This window comes from Cnephaeus nilssonii (assembly GCF_951640355.1).
Source record: "Cnephaeus nilssonii genome assembly, chromosome: 12".
NCBI lineage: Eukaryota > Metazoa > Chordata > Mammalia > Chiroptera > Vespertilionidae > Cnephaeus > Cnephaeus nilssonii.
This window is the reverse complement of record NC_137083.1, coordinates 23,684,613-23,703,579: the sequence shown is the minus strand read 5'-3', so window position 1 is coordinate 23,703,579 and position 18,967 is coordinate 23,684,613. Positions and strand designations below refer to the sequence as shown.

Here is an 18,967-nt window from a genome sequence, read left to right as displayed (position 1 = left end):
AGTCTGGCAAGCGCCGCCACTCCATGCTCCTCTCTCTGCCAGACAACAGAAGAACGGCTAATACCTCCCAATCCAGACGACCAAGCTCTTCGGTGAGGAACGCCGACTCCCTGCATCCGGACCGGACCAGCCCAGCTGCTGGACCCCAGAGGACAGCACCACTGGGATCCCCATTAAGCCTGTACCCACAGCATCAGGAACTTGTGTGAGTAATAAAATGCTGCGTGATTTGCAACTGCATATGTTTCATGTGCTGTAATTCCTCCGGCAGTTAATTGAATTATTTTGCGTATGCTTAAAATTGAAATTAAAGCTTCTGGTCTTTTCAGTCCTAAGCCTGCCCTTGGTCCTTCTTGCGTAAAGTAGCCTCTTCGCTAGCAACTACTTGAATGTCCCAACACCTGCATGGTTAAAGTTTACCTCAAGGGACGCCTTAGATAAACACCCCAGATCCTTTCCCGGGATCTACTTGGGACAAAGATTTAGCAAACTCTTAGAGTTACTGTGACTCAGAAAGACAAGAGTGAAAATATGAAAGGACAGATATGCAGGAGGAAACAATAAAAATGTTTAACTAATTGCAGTTCCAGAAAGACAGAGAGGGTGTGAAGTGGGGAAGACTAGGGCAGATTGCTTCCGGCTACGTATTGTAAAGATAAGGCAGAGAATTTCCCAGAAACAATTAACAAAAATATATTTTATTTATCTTAAGAGGATAAATAACATGAAGTCTACATCTAAATGCATCCTGGATGGACCTGGAGACTATTATGCAAAGCAAAATAAGCCAGATAGAGAAAGACAAATATCACATGATCTCACTTATAAGTGAAATCTAAAGAACAAAATAAACTGATGAACAAAATAGGTCCAGAGGTGTGGATGCATGGAACAGAATAACAGATCTCATTGCGGGAGTGGGGGGTTGGCAGGGGCGGGGGGGGGGCAGGAAGAGATTAACTAAAGAACATTTATGCACATATGTATAACCCATGGACACAGACAGGTAGAAAATGGGAGACATCTGTGATACTGTCAACAATAAAATAAAATTTAAAAAAAGGGAAAGCATTAAAAACCAGAGAAAAGGGCAAATTATCACCAATGGAATAGCAACTTCTCAAGAACAATGACAACTAAATGACAGGAAAATCTTCCATGTGCTGAAAGGAAAACTGTGTACCTAGAATTCTATACTTAGAAAAATAATCTTTTAAGAAGTAAAATGATGGAAGTAGAACACCGGTAAAATTTAACCAAAGACAATAAATATATTAATTTCAGGTAATAGAAGAGTGTAAGAACAAAAGCATTACTAACTATATTGTCTTTAAAAAGTCATCATGCCTGGCTGGCGTGGATCAGTGGTTGAGCATCGACCCATGAACCAAGAGGTCACCAGTTTGATTCCCAGTCAGGGGACATGCCTGGGTTGTGAGCTAGATCCCCACTAGGGGGCTTGCAGGAGGCAGCAAATCAAATGTGTCTACCCCTCTCCCTTCCTCTCTCTCTAAAATAAATGAAAACATTTTTTTAAAAAAGTCATCGTAACCCATTTCCTATTCTTTCTTTTCCCTCCTAATTCCCTCTCTCTGTCTCAGAGGCAGATAATTTTTCTGCCTGTTTCTCTCCATTCAGTACTTGGGCTCTTCTCACTGTTTGGCTCTCCCCTATAGGGCAGAATGCATGAAAGTTGGGCCTATGGTTTCCGCCCTGATAATGTGAGAAGCATTTCTGAAGAATTTATGATTGAAGAATTTTTCATAAGATAAAAGAAAAAGTATGCTGGGGCTGTCTTTATCACAGCCTGACCATTTGAGTCACAACATACCCAGAAAACTGCATAACCCTTGCTTCATTAGGGATTTTCTGAGTGACCTTGAATAGGTAACTTATCTCATTTCCCATCGCTTCTTATATTCAAAACGAGAAGCCATACCTGGAGCTAGATAAGCAAAGGTACTGCTAATAAAAAGCCAATCATTGTGAAGTTCTGAAGGTATTTGGAAAAGCAATAAAAACAGATGTGCTGGCTACTCATTGACTCATTGACTTGTCACAGAGGTTTGCAGTACAAAGGAGCCCAACCAGAAAGGACTGATAAGCCTCTGAATGGGTGAGTACAGCCTCACCCAGGGCAGCTCCACATGCCAGCCCAGATCCGGTTGCAATTCCTAGTCTTGTGCCTCCCCAGTGATTTCAAAAGGTCGCTAAGTCCAACCCCTGCCTTCTGACAGAACTGCACTCGGGGGGTAAAAGAAGTGCTCTTTCCATACTTCTTTCTCTTACTCAATCTAGATTATCAGGAAAAGAGACCCACTGCATATGTCTCTCATCTTGAAGGGCCAACTTTTCATTCCAACGTGCAAATAAAAATTTGGAGTGGCATCTCCTTTTGAAGGTCTCAAGCTGATCATTTTCTTCTCTCTGACATTTACTACCCAATGCGTGATTTCCTCAGGGAGGCTGCCTGGAGAGGTAGCTGTGAGTGACCCTGGATACTTACTTAACATCTCTGTGCCCTGTTTCCTCGATCCTACACCACAGGCTGGTGAGGCTTGAAGAAGATAACGCATGAAACTTTGAGAATGTATATGGCCCTACTTCTTTCCCCGAGCTCAAAGCTCTGAGTAGTAAAGGCATCTCTTCCCTGGCTGAAAGGAGAAGGGAGAAAATGTATACTAGAAACATCTAACTAAGTATTGATGGGGGAAAAGATAAAATACCTTTCATAAATTTTCAACAGTGAAATTCATGGGAAATACCATCAAGATGGTAGCTGAATCTAAGAGGAATTTATCTAAGTCCTTCACTCAACTTGGTTTTATATGGACAGTGTCTGTTACAAGAGTGAAAAGGAATAAACATATAATATTTATGTATTTATATATTAGATATGAGTAAGTGGGAAGTAGGCAACGAGGGAGAGAGGAAGACATGAAGAAAGGAAGGGGAGAGAGAAAGTCAGAACAATTTAAAATGTCAGCATGCTGAACACCTAAAATTAATACAAAATATTGAATATAAACTGTAATTGAAAAATAAAATTTTAAGTTCTTTAAAAACCCATCACCACTCTGCTGGTCTCAAACACTGGCATCCCAAGTAACCCCTTTGGATTCGCACCCTCCCTTATTCCCCACAGGAGCCTCCTTGCTGGGTCCTCCTTATCTCGCATCGATGTGGGGCTCCTCATGCCAGCACTGCCTCCCTCCTCTGCTGCCATGCCCACCTCCCCCAGTCTTGGAACCACAGCTCTCTACCAGGTTTCAGGGTCCCTCATCCTCTGACCCTGACTTCATAGTCGAAAAGGAAAATGTCCTGGTCCCACTCAACCCCAAGCCTTGTCCAGCTATTTACCTGGTACTCAGCCTGTCTACTCAAAACAATTTCTAAATCACCCACTGGCGCTGCTGAGGCTGGTTGAAATGAATGAATAAGATGCGAAGGCTCTATGTTTTCTTTTCAAGATAGGATTAAAGACCTGATAGGGCTGACCCCAGTTCTTAAAGTCCAAGTCACTGTGCCCCATACCATCAGGAGAGTGACGAGGCACCTTGGAAGTAGTCATGGAGACCCTCCTGTTTCCTGTTCTCTTCTGGAACCACCAACATACTTCAGAACAACACATAACTTCTTCATCTTACCTATGAACAGGTTAAATTATTTGTGGCAGTAAATGCCAGCTCTTCACCAAGCCTCTGGTTCCCTTCCTCCTGGGCACAGAGTGAGACGCCCTTTCCATGAGACTAGTTCCCACCAATAAAATGTGGTCAGATGAAGTCTGTCACCTCTTAGCCTAGATGTTTAAGAAGCAAGTGTGCCTCTTGCATGCTCTCTCTTTCTGCTTGCCGGGAGTAAGTGGTACGTAGGCCCAGCAGATGGAGAAACCATAAATAGAAGATGAGGTTCTCTGAAATTTTATGTGGAAGAAAATTGACCACCAACCATGAACACCCACGTGGCCTATTATGTGAACAGAAAGCTCTATTGTGTTGGAGCCATTGTACATGTTGGGGTCTTTTTGGATACTGAAGCCATTGCCTGCACTAATTAATGCAACTGATATTTTATGTTTTAGAGCATTAAATCACGTGAATGTCAGCGTTCTGGACTTTCATCCTGGAAAATACAAGTGCTAGCAGAAAGAGAAGAGAAGCAGGAAAGAATAACAATGTGAGTAACTACAACATTTACTGCATAGGCAACCATGTGCTGAGCCTGTGTTAAGTGCATTATGCATTCTGTCTCATTTATGCTTCACGTCAACTTTAGGAAATACCATAGTACTGTCATTATCCCCATTACTCAGATGTGGACACTGGGGCGGAAAGAACACTGGAACTAACGTAAAGATGGGAGAGAGGGAAACGGGAATGATTCCTGAGTAGAAATGAAGATTTCTGTCTGTCCCCATTATTGGCTTTTTAACCAGAATGGCCCACCCTCTCAGTAGATTCCTCCTGGCCCCTGTAAAGGCCTGGCCCCTCAAGGACTAATGGGCATATTAAGGACTTCTCTCAAGACCCAGCCCCATCCCTTGTCCCTTATGACTTAACCTGGGGAAGTACTGGCATGTCTAGAGTCCATATCTAGGGAAAAGGCCAGTTCTGCAGGCTCACATGGGGCCAAGATCATGGCATCATATAACCCCCTGACCTCTGCTGTGAACCTGAAACACCAAGGCCCTTTTGAGACCAAAGAGCCACAGCCCCCCATTCATCCATACAATCAGTAGACATTTGCGGTTTAGAAAAAGCTCTGAAGCCTTTGGGAGCTGGAGCGCCCCTGCAGCGCAGGGTCAGCAGGCCACAGCGGGGACTGCACAGGAATGACCAGAGGCTGCTGCCGTGCCGGAGGGAGTGGGCCCGTCATGTTTTCAGGGTTTCCCAGGACCAGGGATGCCACAGCAGCAGCACAGCCAATCGCTGCAACAGTTAAATTTTTCACCAAGCAGTTTATGTTATGTTTAGCACTCATGAAACAATGCACTTACACCATTTTTACATGGCTGGATGGTATCTTTAAATACTATATGCAAATTTAATGGCTAAGCTTATATTAAATTCATTTCATAACAGTTATATATTGTCCACAGCGTCTTTTCTCCGTCACCTTAGTAGACTGAGATGGGACTCCAGCACAATCATGTTCACTTACTTTAATTCCTTGTAATCCATAGCCAGGGGGGCCGGGAGGGCCAGGCAAACCTTTCTGCCCAATATCACCCTGTTGGAGAGAAATCAGACAAGTGTAAGAAGATTTAGGGAGAAACAATGTATTATCACTCTTGGCTCTGTTCTTACTTCAGTCTGATCAGAACCTTCATCCACGCTGCCCATAAGCTATATCATGTTTTAAATATAGCGGTGATTTTCTAACCTTTTTAAGCCACAGAATCCTTTGCAAAAATCTTACATATAATCCAAATATAAATGAAGACTTAAGACAGAACTGCTTGGTGTAAGTGCTGGCCCTGTAGCTTTGTCAGCTTGGGCTCCTTTAGCTGCCCTAACCCCAACCTCTAGACACCAGGGGTGAGAGGACCACTCACACACACTGTTCTGTGTAGCCTTTCATCTATTGCTCCATTTCAATATGGAATGCTCATTCACCAGGGTTGTAGGTAAAGAATCAGCGGATATTAATGTGGATCAGTGTTGAATTTTTGAGATAATATGTAAATGAAGCAAAAAAATGCATGATTTCCCAGTACATATTCCTTATAATGTAAGTGGACCCCATATTTCTTAAGGAAAAATTTCTGTGGCCAACTGAGATTGGAAAATGTTCTACACCACGGTATGTGCCTCTCCTTGGAGATCTCTACCACATATTAAAATATTAAAGCCACAAAGAAGTCCCACAATAGAGTGATTAGTTTAACTATCCCAGAAGTTCCCAAATTAATATTTGATGGAATAAGCTTTGTAGAAATGCTGGGTTAATTTAAGTTACTGTATAAGTCAGACTTTTTCTTTCCAGTATAAAAAAAAAAGCTGTATTTTTTTTTTTCTGATTATAAGAGGAATACCTGCTCATTGCAAAAAAAAAAAAAAAAAAAAAAAAAGAAAAGAAAGAAAATTTAAACAAAAAGATGACACTGAAGAAAAAAATAGATCCAATAACAATAGCTAACATCTTGGATGCAGTCTTCACCCATATAAAGTGAACTACGAGGTTAAGAAATAGCCCGCTGCCCATATGTAGTTGATGGACAAAAAAGAAAAAAAGGATAAAGAATCTTAGTAATTCTGAGATCCTTAGTAACTTTGACTCATAAAGCCTCTCTGCTTTTCTCTCTGTAACAGGATTCTAATTCACTTCTGTGCATTTGGGCATAGATACATCTATTTGAAATTTGAATCTGTGCTGGGTGGCTTACTGATACCTGTTTTCCCTATGAACATGCCTGCTCGTTCTCTACTTCACTTTTTGAATAAATAAATAAATAACATTTGTTGAGCAAACGAATGAGCACTATTGACATTTTGAGCTGGGTAATTCTTTATTATGGGAGGCTGTCTTGTGCACTGCAGCACATTTAGCAGCATCTCTGTCCTCTACCCACTAGATGCCAATAACAGTCCTCCTCCGGTTGTGAGCTCCCCCCACCCCCGGCCCGAAATGATCCCAAATGTCCCCCTGCGGTGCAGAGGGGAGGACAAAATCTCTCTCCTTGAGAAACTGGATTAAAAGAATAAACAGATGAATAATTACCAAATTGGAGGTGGCAAAAGGAAGAGAAATAGAAATGAGAGCAAAGGGAGCCAAAGGAAGTTTCTGTTACCTTCCATGGAGACAGTAAGCCTAGACCCTTGCACTGAGGCTCTGACAGTGTCCTACACACGTATACACAATAGATACATTGGCTGGCATCCTGTTAAAAGGGCACCTGAAGCACCTCTGGCCAAAGTAAAGATGTGCTTCTGAATGATGGCACAGCCTCCAATGAGCCTAGAAATATTTTGACCACTTTGCACCCACTTTCTTAAGAGACACTGGCTTACTAGTTTCTTTGGGGGAAAATAATCTATACTAATAAAAAGGTAATATGCTAATTAGACCGGGAAACCTTCTGGAAGACCTTCTGGATGTCCTTCCGGACAAAGCCATGGTGGTAGGGCCGAGGCAGAGGCGGTTAGGGGCGATCAGGCCGGCAGGGGAGGGCAGTTGGGGTTGGGGGCGAGCAGGCCGGCAGGGGGGCCAGTTGGGGATGAGCAGGCTGGCAGGGGGGGACAGTTGGGGGCAAGCTGGTAGGTGAGGGGGCAGTTGGGGATGAGCAGGCCAGCAGGGGGAGGGGGGCATTTGGGGGCGAGGTGGCCGGTGGAGGGTGGCATTTAGGGGTGAGCAGGCCAGCAGGGGGGGCAGTTGGGGGCGAGCAGGCTGGTGGGAGGGCAGTTGGGGGCGATCAGGTTGGTGAGAGGGGCAGTTGGGGGCAAACAGGCTGGCAGGGGGCAGAAGGTGGGGGCGAGCAGGCTGGCGGGGGGGGGACAATTGGGGGCGAGCAGGCCAGCAGGGGAGCAGTTTGGGGCAATCAGTCCGGTAGGGGCAGGCAATTAGGGGTGATCAGGCTAGCATGCAGAGTGGTTAGGGGCGATCAGGCCAGCATACAGAGTGGTTAGGGGCGATCAGGCAGCCAGGCAGGTGAGCAGTTAGGAGCCAGCAGTCCCAGATTGTGAGAGGGATGTCCGACTGCCAGTTTAGGCCCAATCAGTCAGACATCCCCCAAGGGGTCCCAGATTGGAGAGGGTGCAGGTCAGGCTGAGGGACAACCCCCGCCCCGCCCGCATGCACAAATTTCGTGCACTGGGCCACTAGTAGCTTTATAAACTTAAATGTTCTATTTACTGAAAGTTCACATGATAGGAGAAAAGAAGACTTTTCATCAGTAATCAAGAAAAAAAATGAGTAAACACCAAGATAAGCACTTACTCTGAAGTTAATGTTCACTCGGTTGTCATTAACAGTGCCTGACCCTCACACAGAGCACAGACCTGAGGACTCACCTTGGGCCCTTGGGTTCCTAAGCCCCGAGGCCCAGAAGGGCCCGGAGGTCCTCTGACGCCTGGCTCTCCCTGAAAAGACAATGAATGACAAGTTACTGGTATTTAAAAACACTTTATGTTGTATAGTTAAAATAGTAAATACATGTCATATTCAAAAAATATATATTTTAAAATTCCACACCTTTGAATTGAGTCCTTTTAACCCACATCACTTTCCTAAACTTGACAAAGGGAGTGTTATCTCCCTTTGTTTTCATTTCTTATTGCTCTTTATTCAATCTTCAAGCCAACAGGATCCATTTCAAAGCAATCAAGTCGATTAACTGCTTGGCAACCTTAATATATACTTTTTTCCCAGAACTCCCTTCTCTGGAATTTGGAGAGAGAAAAAAATACTATACTGCCATTGTGAAAAGAGACACAAATAAAAGCAATCGTGAAAAAACATAACCCCATCCTAAACTAGTTGCTCTCATTTTGTGCAGCAAAGATTATGCTACTTGGGTTGGGATTGGCTCTGTGATGCTTCTGCCACTAGGGTGGCTGTGACTGCAGGATAAATTCTATAAAGGCTTTCCAGATTCTCCATAGAGTGACAGTTTCATAACAGGTCACTGTCACCAGAAAGGTGGTGAGACCTCTTCGGGTAAGTCAGGCCCTGTGGTTAGACCTGTCAGAGATGTGAATGATGATGGGAAGAAGCAGAGAAATAAAAATCTCTTCATTAGCCACCTCCTATGTACCTAACACTTTAGTAGGCCTCTCATATATGTTATTTGATATAATTTAGTATTTCAACCATCCTGTATCACAGTGATGACGAACTTACCTACCTCCTCTGGGCCACAGTAAACTCATCAGATACACAGAAAAACATCTCTACATTTCACGGGGAGAACAATGAGGTGAGACGACGAACATGAGTGCTCCTATCACAGAGTCTAGCACAGAGTAGGCACTTAGCAAATGTTAACATTCTATGCCACCCATTTTGCTAAAGAGGAAACCAAAGTTTGCTCAAGGCTGCATAACTATTAAGAGGCAGAGTTAGGAGGATGTGGAAAAATAGGAACTCTCATATTTTGCTGGTACAGCCACTTTAGAAAACAGTTCGGCAGTCAATTTCTTTAAAAGTTCAACATAAATGTACCTTATGATCCAGTAATTTCACCCCTAGGTAAACACCCAAGAAAAACGAAAACATATGTCCATACCAGGACCTACTGGTACATACAAATGCTCTTAGCAGAATTATTCATAACAGTTCCAAACTGGAAACAACCTAAATGTCAATCAACTGGTACATGGATAGACAAAGTGTGAGATATTCAGCAATAAAGAAGAATGAGCTACAGGAACATGCTTTGGCATGGATGAACCCTAAAACATTATTTGCAGTCAAAGAAGCCAGACATATTGTTTGATTTCATTTATATAAAATGTCCAGAAAAGGCAAATCTATAGTGACAGTAAATCAGTGGTTGCCTGGGGCCAGGAATAGGATTAACTCTAAATGGGCATGAGGGATCTCACTGAGGAGAAGAAAATGTTCAAAAACTGATTTATGGTAACGGCTGTACAACTTGCTAAATTTGCTAAACAGTCACAGAAATGGGTGAATTCTATGATATATTAAATATGTGTCAATAAAGTTATTTTTGGTTTTTTTAAAAAAGGACCAGAGCCAGGCTTTGACCCTAGATCTCCCAAGCTCTTTGCTCTGGGTCTTGTTTTGTCCATGTCCTATTAGGAGCTAAATACTTTACACCTTTCAACAGTGCAAAATTCAAAGATTTTAAGAAATGATGAAACTGTTTATTTAGAGAAACAGCTTATCCTTTACTTTTTACTTACAAACCTTAAAATACTTCTAGAGGAAACAAACCTTAAAAGATTGAGGAAAACTTTAAATGATTCTTTATTACTGACTTGATTCTTTTCATCTCTAGTTTTATATTATATATTTTGCTTCCATACCACTTTATGATTCTGGCCTCCAGTCTCCATCTCTTTCTGTTACTACTTAACTGCTTTTGAGACTACTGGTACTAATTATCCATTTAAAACCTCTCTCCTGACTCCCACATTTGAGTGGCCCCAAGTTTCTCCTCACTTAAATAATCACTCTGATCATCAAGAGTTCCAAGAATACAATACATACATTTTATGTCTTGTCTTACCTACATTTTTGTCATCTCTCTTTTCTGAAGTACCTTTAAAGGGAGCGTCTATAAATTCACCCAGTGAGGGTCTCCAACTACACCTGACTGATTCACACGCTTGCTACATTTAGAGTCCCTCTGGCAAACAGAGCACAGTTAAGCAGTTAAGTAGTAAACATAGTTAAGTAGATTTTATCCAGAATCATTAAATGTTTTATCAAAAAATAATGGTCTTCTTTGCCTGGTCACTCTAAACCCCACCCAGATACAATGAATTCCTCTCTCGTGTTTCTCTTCATCTCTACCCTTCCATGACGAGGTTAGACACCTGGTGTGATACAATGGGACTATATGACCCCGCCTATGAAGTATTCTAGCTAAGAAAAACTGAATCTGATTCTGGCAGGTGTCTAAATCTAACTACCAAAAACAAACAAACAAACAAAAGCAAGAGAGGGTGGAGAAACATAAGGATGCCATCAGCAAAATCCTCAAGGATGAAGAACCCATCCACTAAGAAAGTGCAAAGAAAAAATGAAAGATATGTAACCTTTGATTTTAAAAAGAGATGCAAATTCAAATGCAATGTGTGGACATTGTTTGGATTCCAATTCAAACAAACAAACTATCATAAACTTATAAGACAAACTGGGAAAGTTTAACCTTTTGCACTCGGATGTCCAGTGTGACTCGACACGGTTAGCATTAGAATAAAGGAATCGAGAAAAAAGCAAGCGAGTGCAAAGGGTTAATGTTAGAAATTGGACGATACTATGTAATTGCTATTAATATTTTTTAGTTTTGCTAATGATATTGCAGCTATGTGTTATTGGTTTGTTTTTAAATAGCTCTTACATTAGAGAGACAAATGCTAAAGCTCTATATGGGTGATGTCTGGTATTTGCTGGGATAATGCAGTACAAAGAAAAGAAGTGAGGAATGGGGGATACAGATAAAGGTTGACCACAGGTTGGTAATTGTTGAAGAAGTGTGATAGATAAATGAGAATTTACTAGTGTTTCTGCTTTTGTATGTGCTTAATAATTTTCATAATGTTTTTGATAACATCTTTTTAAAATCCATGAACAATACCTCATAAATATCTCACCAGTGAGGGTAAGAAAAGGTTACTGTGATGTTCATCCCTAATCAGGAGAAGAAAATGAGATTTTAAAGATAGAAAGGCGGACAAAGAGGAAGAGGAAGAAGGCAGATGGAGACTGTTAATAAAGTAGTATTTCTTTTAAGAAAGAATTTGACACTCTAATTCATGATACTTTTCTTGTGATGGATTTTAGTAAACATTGCTGTCTCAAATTGTATTTATCATACTAACACACACACACACACACACACACACACACACACACACACACACACACATAAACATGCACACACACACATCCCAGATGGGAAACCAAGTGGGAAAAATAGTTGAAGTTGTGAGTTTACCTTAAGCTACTCTCATCAAGTTTGTTATTCTTTTTTTTTCCTCTTATTTAGTTCCCCCAAACCCTCACCATTTAAAAATGTCTGGGGCTAAATGCAATAGCATAGCTGACCCTGTGGGCATATTGTTGCCCTTTTTATACATGAATTTTGGCAAATGAGTTTTGTAAGGGTGTGGTTCCATGTTATATGTGGTATTAAAATGTTCACCTCAAACAAGTCCATTCTTATTCATATAATTAGCTATGTTTTATCTATCGAAGTATTCGTTTGTATCTTTTGACCTATGTGAACATAATCTAATACAAGCCTATATGAAATTGATAGACCTTAAATCAAATTGTAACGCGGACTGCAGATGTTAGAGTTGGTCAGCAACATAGGACCAGGGTCATTCCTTGGTATACAGTATATGTACCATACTTTTCAATTGATGAGAATATCAGGCATTTAACGTGCTGTGTGAGTCCATAGAGGTAGTGTCTCTCTCCTACGTGAGGTCTTTAAAATGCATCCTGCCATTTGTTCTGTGTGCCACGTGCCCATGCCAGGCTACAGCACACAGCTAGGTGGATGTGTATAAGGGGAGTGTTGTCAGGACTCAATTCACACTTGATAGCAGCAGTTACGCCACAGTGCAGCACCAGTGGAACCGAAGGAGTGTGTTTACCATGACATTTCAGTTTTGTTGTCAGTGAGTACAGCAGCACTCACAAGTAAAAAGAATTGCAGCAGGTACTTGCATAGCTGGACTTAGCTTCCCATGCAGAATCTGAGGGTTGTTGCAGCCTGCAGAGGGAGCCCTTGCATTAGGAGACAAGGAGCAAACCAGAAAGCAACGTGTGGAGTTGGCATTTGTAGCTATACCCATCACTTCCATAAGACCATAGCTTAAGTCCTACCCTTCCTTGCCACTTCCACTCTCTCAAAAAAGAACAACTACTAGATGGCCAACAGCTTCCTTTTGGCTCACAAAAGGGATTCTAGACGAGACACTCCTTTCATTTTGACAGGAAATGGTCAAGTTTAGGACCATCTGCAGTATTTGTATATGTGAACTTAACAAATGATTTGTTGGAGATTTTACTTAGACCGTAACCTTGCAGAGTGATTTTCAACCCCTTTAAAATCATACATAATCTTATAATGATCCTAGTAATCACTTTATTGAATCTTTTACTTTTTAAAAGAAAGAAAAAAAGCAAAAGCACTATCATGATTATTCATTTTCTCATTGGTAAATCTTTGCTTTGGCTCATCTTAAAACTATTATGATTAATAATAAAATAAATAATAATTAAAATGTATTAAGTTTATTACATGGCAGGTGCTTTTCATTCATTTTCTTATGTGGTCCAATGAACATCATCTGACTCCAATTTACAAATAAGGAGAATACTATAAATGCATGATTTGCCAAAAACCATGCAGCTGGAGGCAATTCAAACCAAGGCTTGACTTCAGAGTTCATCTCTCGTCTTTGGCTGGGGCTGGATGAAATATGCTAACTTCTCCATAGACTTTCCTCCAGCTGCCACTTAATGCAAACACATGGCTATGTGGCTGTGAAAGTTCTTTCCCTACATTGAGTCCATCACACTCTCTGAAGGAGAAGAAGCGAAATAACCTGATTGTAAGATTCCTAAGAGGCCCACACAATCTGCACCAGTACCCAGATGTCTAAGGCTTCCCTTTCCATTTCCCCCCATTGCCATTCCTCAGTTTTGTGGTTTACCCCAATGTTTTAGCTGGTCTCATTCCAGATTTCCTGCCTACACAAATTCTTATTCTCTCTTTTTATCCAACTGCAATATACTTGATTTAGCCGAAAAACACATACTGTGGCTGCTATTACTACTCCTTTTACTTCTACTACTTTAGTAGGTTAGAATTTATAAAAATGTTTTATAGGCATAATTCTATTCATTTCTCAGAATAACCCTGTGAAGTAGACATCCTTACCCCAAATCAAAGATGAGGAGGCTAAGTCTCACTGAGATTAAATGACTTGCTGTGGTCACATAGCTAACAAGTGGCAGGGGTCTCAAGCAGAATAGTGATAAGGAGACAGTCTGTTATATTTTATAAGACTGAAATACAATATTTGAAAAGGTAGTGCTCATAGAGACAAAATTGCCCATTAGACTATCTCTCTCCCCCGTTCCCCACACACCTTAATAAGGTTTTAATCATTATTTCTCCATCTGTGTCAATTAAATCCCTGTCACTCTTTGAGAAGACTGTAGAAGCAAGTTGCAGTTGTTCTAAAAGAGTTTTTATGCTTTTATTTTTTACTTTGGGGACAATAAAAAACAAATTAAATTTACTGTGGAAATAATTAGCTTCTTGAGAATTTTCCAAGGAATGGTATACTGAAGATTCTACTAAATGATGAAAACAAGGAATGCTTGAGTTTTAAAATAAGGTAGAAGTCAAAGCGATGATTAGCAGCTGCTTAATGTTTCTTTCTTTCTGGCTTTTAAATAAAATTAAGATATAACTACCAAGCTCCAACTACCACGAGCATAAGTACCATTCTGGACTGAATGATGTAATGAGCATATGCAATGGTTTAATAACTCTTGAATATCTCACTTGTGTTGCCAGAATGTCAATGGAAATTTTAGAGGCCTTCTAAGCTTATGGACAAACAACCCAGACATTGACCATGTGTATTGATTATTGACTGGCCATTGTCAATATCCCTCAGTCACTTCTTACTGACACATGCTGAAAAGGGAGACAGTAACAATTACCAGCACAAATATCAAGGGAATGAGAAAATGATTAACATTCTAAATGTTATATAGAAAACATAACATTTCCTTTAGTGTCTTTTCCCAGATTTGAATTTCAAAATATTTAAAATAATTTCAATTCTTCAAGTCATTTTCTCTTCTAGAAATTTAATACTCACTTCAAAGCAGCAATAAATCAATGCCCATAATAATTTTAAAAACTTGCTTTAGGATTTAGGAGATTTGTTGTTGATATTTTCTTCCTTTTCTCAAAATCACCTCATCAAAGATGAGCAAATGATTCTCCTATGCCAAGAATCATATTGGAGAGGGAGAGTCTTATTCAGCTGAGTTTGAAATCTTGAAAATAGAAACATTGACACTACCTCCTAATGACATGGGGGAAAAGGCTCTCTTTTACTGATATTCAATATAATTTTCCACTGGGGAAAATTTCCTCCAGTCTGCATGATGAAAAATAAAAATATATTGATGGTGGCATGGGTGGAGAATGTTAAGAAGACTTAGTGTGTGTCTCCAGGGCTGAAGGGAACGTATGTGTGTACTTCAGAGCTAGGAAAACAGCAGAGAGAAAAGCAATACTGAAAATCATAAGATAGCCTGGAGTGCAGCTCTGATGTTAGCAATCATGCATAGAACTGAATGGGGAAGTGACCTTGAAAAGTCACCTAGTCAAGTTTTCCTGGTTTAAATGTGACCTTTGCTGAAATCTAAAGGTCAAATAGTCTGGCATTTAAATTTGATATGGCTCTGGCTTTAATTAGTCCTGTGTGTGTGTGTTTTTGAGCTGATTGTTCTGCCTGTAGCAATTTTGCAGTCAAGTTCTGGGAGGTGGGTTTCTTCAACTCCAATTTGGAATCATGGACCCTTAACTTCATTATCATGAAGTCTGTGTCCTAGGCCAGCCCTCCTTGTCAGACACTGTTCAAAATGGAGTTCCTTGTCCACTCCATGTCCGCCGATGGAATCTACAAATTCCGAATGCAGCTCTGTGAATCGCTCCTCTGTTCCGCCACTGCCTGTTGGTGGTATGCACATATGTGAGCCATTGCAGAGAACAGAGGAGGGATTCAGATGCTGGGAACATTTTTAGAATAATGGTACTCAGTGGAATTTCACATAGACGTGCATTTTAATTTATGACTATGGGCCACTTTTGTCAAATAAAGCATGCATTTACAATAGTTAAACATTTAAAACTTTTGAAAAATGTTTAACTCTTTGGGGGTTAGGTTTTATGCTTCCCTTTAATGTTTACATAATTTAAGGCATGACGATGGAAAAGCTAGACTGGAAAGAGAAACAATCCAACTGAACACTAAATGGTGCCCTGATAGTCAGAAGATGGACAGCTCTGCAGCCTGAGCACCTATATATACAGCAGGCCAAGCCATTCTTTCTGCTCTGATTTCTTCATCCATTTAGTCTTTCATCCATATTCATAGTGTCCCTCTCATACACAAACACAATATAGTATCAAAACTGTTTATATTACAAAGGGGCAACTTGTTCAGTCTTTATGGTTCTTGCTTTCCTCATCGATAAAATAAGTGGGTTTTTTAAAAATGTCACAATATCCTGGAAATATTTAGATAGTATGTAATATATAATATTTAGGTAATATACAATAATAATAACAACAACCCAACAAGTCTTTCTGCCCACAGATCTTATTCCAACCACTTGATGGTTAAGCGGTCCCTTGAGGGCCCCAAATGCCAGGTTTGATCTGCTCTGTGCAAGAACTGGCCTGAGCTCAGCGGCCCCAGAGCTTTGGACAGGCCATGCTTTCTCTGTGAGGAACTAGCACACGGAAGGGGCTGAAAGAGCTCAGAGAGGGACATGGCGGGGGGTGCACCTGCCTTTATGGAGCTCCGGAGAGCCACTCCTTGCATTCATCCCTCTTCTAAGAGGCCAAGAACAAACTCTTACCCTCAGAGATGTCAGTGAATCACCCTGGGACAATATGCACCTCATGAGTCTTTGGGGGTGAAAATACAGGGGTGTCGGGGGGGAAGTTACCTGAGTTTCTCAAAGGAAAATGAGATTTATATAATGATCGTCCCCAAATCACAAAGGGTCCTTCTTAGTCTCTAGGGTCCAGTACAGACATGCAGGCAGTGTTACACAGGATCTTTGAACTTGACTTCCCCATAGAGGAGCAGGGAATGTGGATCCAGGGGTCAGGGCACTGGATGAGCGCATCCCACTTAGCAAGAAACCAAATTGTCGGTTGCTCTTCAGGGCGTGTTTCCAAAGTGGATTTTAAAACTATATCTTCTTTTACCTTGAACGCTGTAGTTTTTACAAGGCTTTTGGAAATCTCTCAGAAGCCCTTGTCAAAATTTGGATTATATTCAAGGTAATGTATATAGAAGTGCTACAGCCACTGATGTCATAAGGAATTCGTCCACTTGGAAGAAAGCCCGGGAGCACCACAAGGGTGCAAGAAGTCAGGGACTGGTTTTTATATGTTTTGAAACATAGAAGCTTTGATTCAAAGGTCTGTGTCATATGCTAAACACATGTGACCTTAACCAAATATCACAAAATCCCACCATAAATTAATAGTCTGCCTTAATGGTTTCCTCATTTCAAAACACATTTGTTTTATAAGTTAATGCCCTAAGGCCAGTATTTTAAGGTGACTACACAGAGTTTTAATGAAAAACGTATCAGCTATATATGTCTATACAACCACACACATATAATATGGTTTCCCTGCCTTTTTAAAAGTCAAAATGGAGGGAGAGAAATTTTGCACACACTTAAGTCCTGTACTTCTGCTACCACTGACTTTAAGTATTTTGAGAGTTTCACCTTCACTCTGCCAACCCAGAAGGACAAAGTTAAGTGGGAATTAGACTTCTCTGAATATTTTCCTTTCTTTACCAGCTTCTGTTCGTGTGTGCATGCGCGCGCATCCAAGGTTTCTTTAGAAAACAAAGAAAAAAGGCCACATAGACATGTGAAGGCTTCTTTTAAAAAGGAGAGATGGTTTTGAAAGTTATGAAAAGCTGATGTTTGCCTTTAAATTTTCCTGTATTTTCAAATGATTGATCCAAGTCCTTGGATTCTAAGGCTAGCTCACACTCCTGACATCGCCCTCCAGGGCTAGTGATCGCCAGGATAACTTAATTTCCCCCCATAGGCAGAAATAGGCAGCAGAGAGAAGGAGAAGGCAGCGGGGAGGGAGGTGGGCGAACAGGGACAGGTCCTGGCTAATGTTCTCTTCTCCCTTCAGCGGGAAGTGAGCTAGAGGCTGCTGCTTCCATTCAGCCCCCCCGTGTGGGCTCACAGAGATACTATTTCACTTCAGATAGAGCTTCTGGCAACATGGTGACTGTTACAAAAAATAGGCAGGATAAAACTTAGAAAGAACAGTTTTTTCCTTGATTCCCCCCCCCCCCGCCCCCCCCCGAAGTGTATATGGAAATAAATACAAGGGACTTAGAGAAAAGCTGTATATGAAATCATTTAGTAAGTGTTTTAGTCTACATGTTAAATAATCTGACAGTGAACATTCACAGGAATCAAATTTTTAAATGTTCTCTATCTGTGCCTAATTATTACTGCTCACTGTAAGATAGTGACGTAATAGTATAGTTAACATAATACAATATATACTTATATAAAAATTTTTATAATAATCTACTCTGGAAATGTAAATGATCATACAATTCCACTGGAATACAAATACATTCCAGTATATACTTAACAGATTTTATATCATGCCTCACTATAAATAGGAATAAGCTTCTGTTTCTCTAACTAAAGGAATATGTGGTGTAAAAACAACATTTTTTTCTTTTTTCTTTCTATGTTTAAATTTTAACATTTGACAGATGCTTTGCCTTAAAGAAAAAAAATACTACAACACCTAAACTCAGTAAGGTCACTGGCACTGCCGAGGTGTGTAGAGGATGGGAGAGAGTCCTTAGTCTGACCAAGCCAGATCCTTGATCAAAGCACCTGGTGGTGTCTGCTCTGCACAGGCCACTGGGCACTGTCAGACAAGCCTCTCCTGGACTCCCATGATCACCCTGACAGACAGAGATCTCCTTGGGACAGGATATTTAGTGCTAACGGTCTTCAATCTTTCATTCTACTGGGAGAGGACAAGAGAACGCCTGCCTCATTCATCACACAGAAGCAATCTCAAGGTGTGGTCCCTCCTAAGTGATGGGGCAGAGACCCAAAAAAGACAAAACGTTGACATTGAGCACTTACAACATCTCTCCCTAATGACCTGGATGCATTAAAAAAAACTGAGTTGTTTTCAAGAAAAACGATTTTAAATATAATAATGTTACATGCAATAAACATTAATATTTCAAGAAAAACAATTTTAAGGAGATTAAAGATGGTGGCAGAGTAAGTGGATGCTGCAGAGTAAGTGGATGCTGCAGAGAAAGTGGATGCTGCCCAGACATGCTCCCAGGAATAAACTGGTATTACAACTAAAACAAAAACCAAAAAACTGAGTTGGCGTATTCTAAGGAAAAATGCTCTCTTTCAGGGAATATTGATCATTCATTCATTTTCCATTCATTCAACATGTTATAAAGCTCCTATTGGGTGGCACGCC

At 40.8% G+C, this 18,967-nt stretch overlaps 1 protein-coding gene across 1 annotated transcript in view; it reads right to left on the bottom strand.

Annotated features, from left to right (window-relative positions):
- The window catches only part of COL28A1 (collagen type XXVIII alpha 1 chain), a gene marked incomplete at its 5' end in the record, with an annotated part of 144,637 nt that overhangs the window by 48,272 nt on the left and 77,398 nt on the right, over window positions 1–18,967 (bottom strand). The window contains 2 exons of the mRNA XM_079786735.1: window positions 5,161–5,229; window positions 8,010–8,078. Coding sequence (XP_079642861.1) covers window positions 5,161–5,229; window positions 8,010–8,078 — 138 coding nt within the window. The remainder of the gene's footprint in view (window positions 1–5,160; window positions 5,230–8,009; window positions 8,079–18,967) is intronic.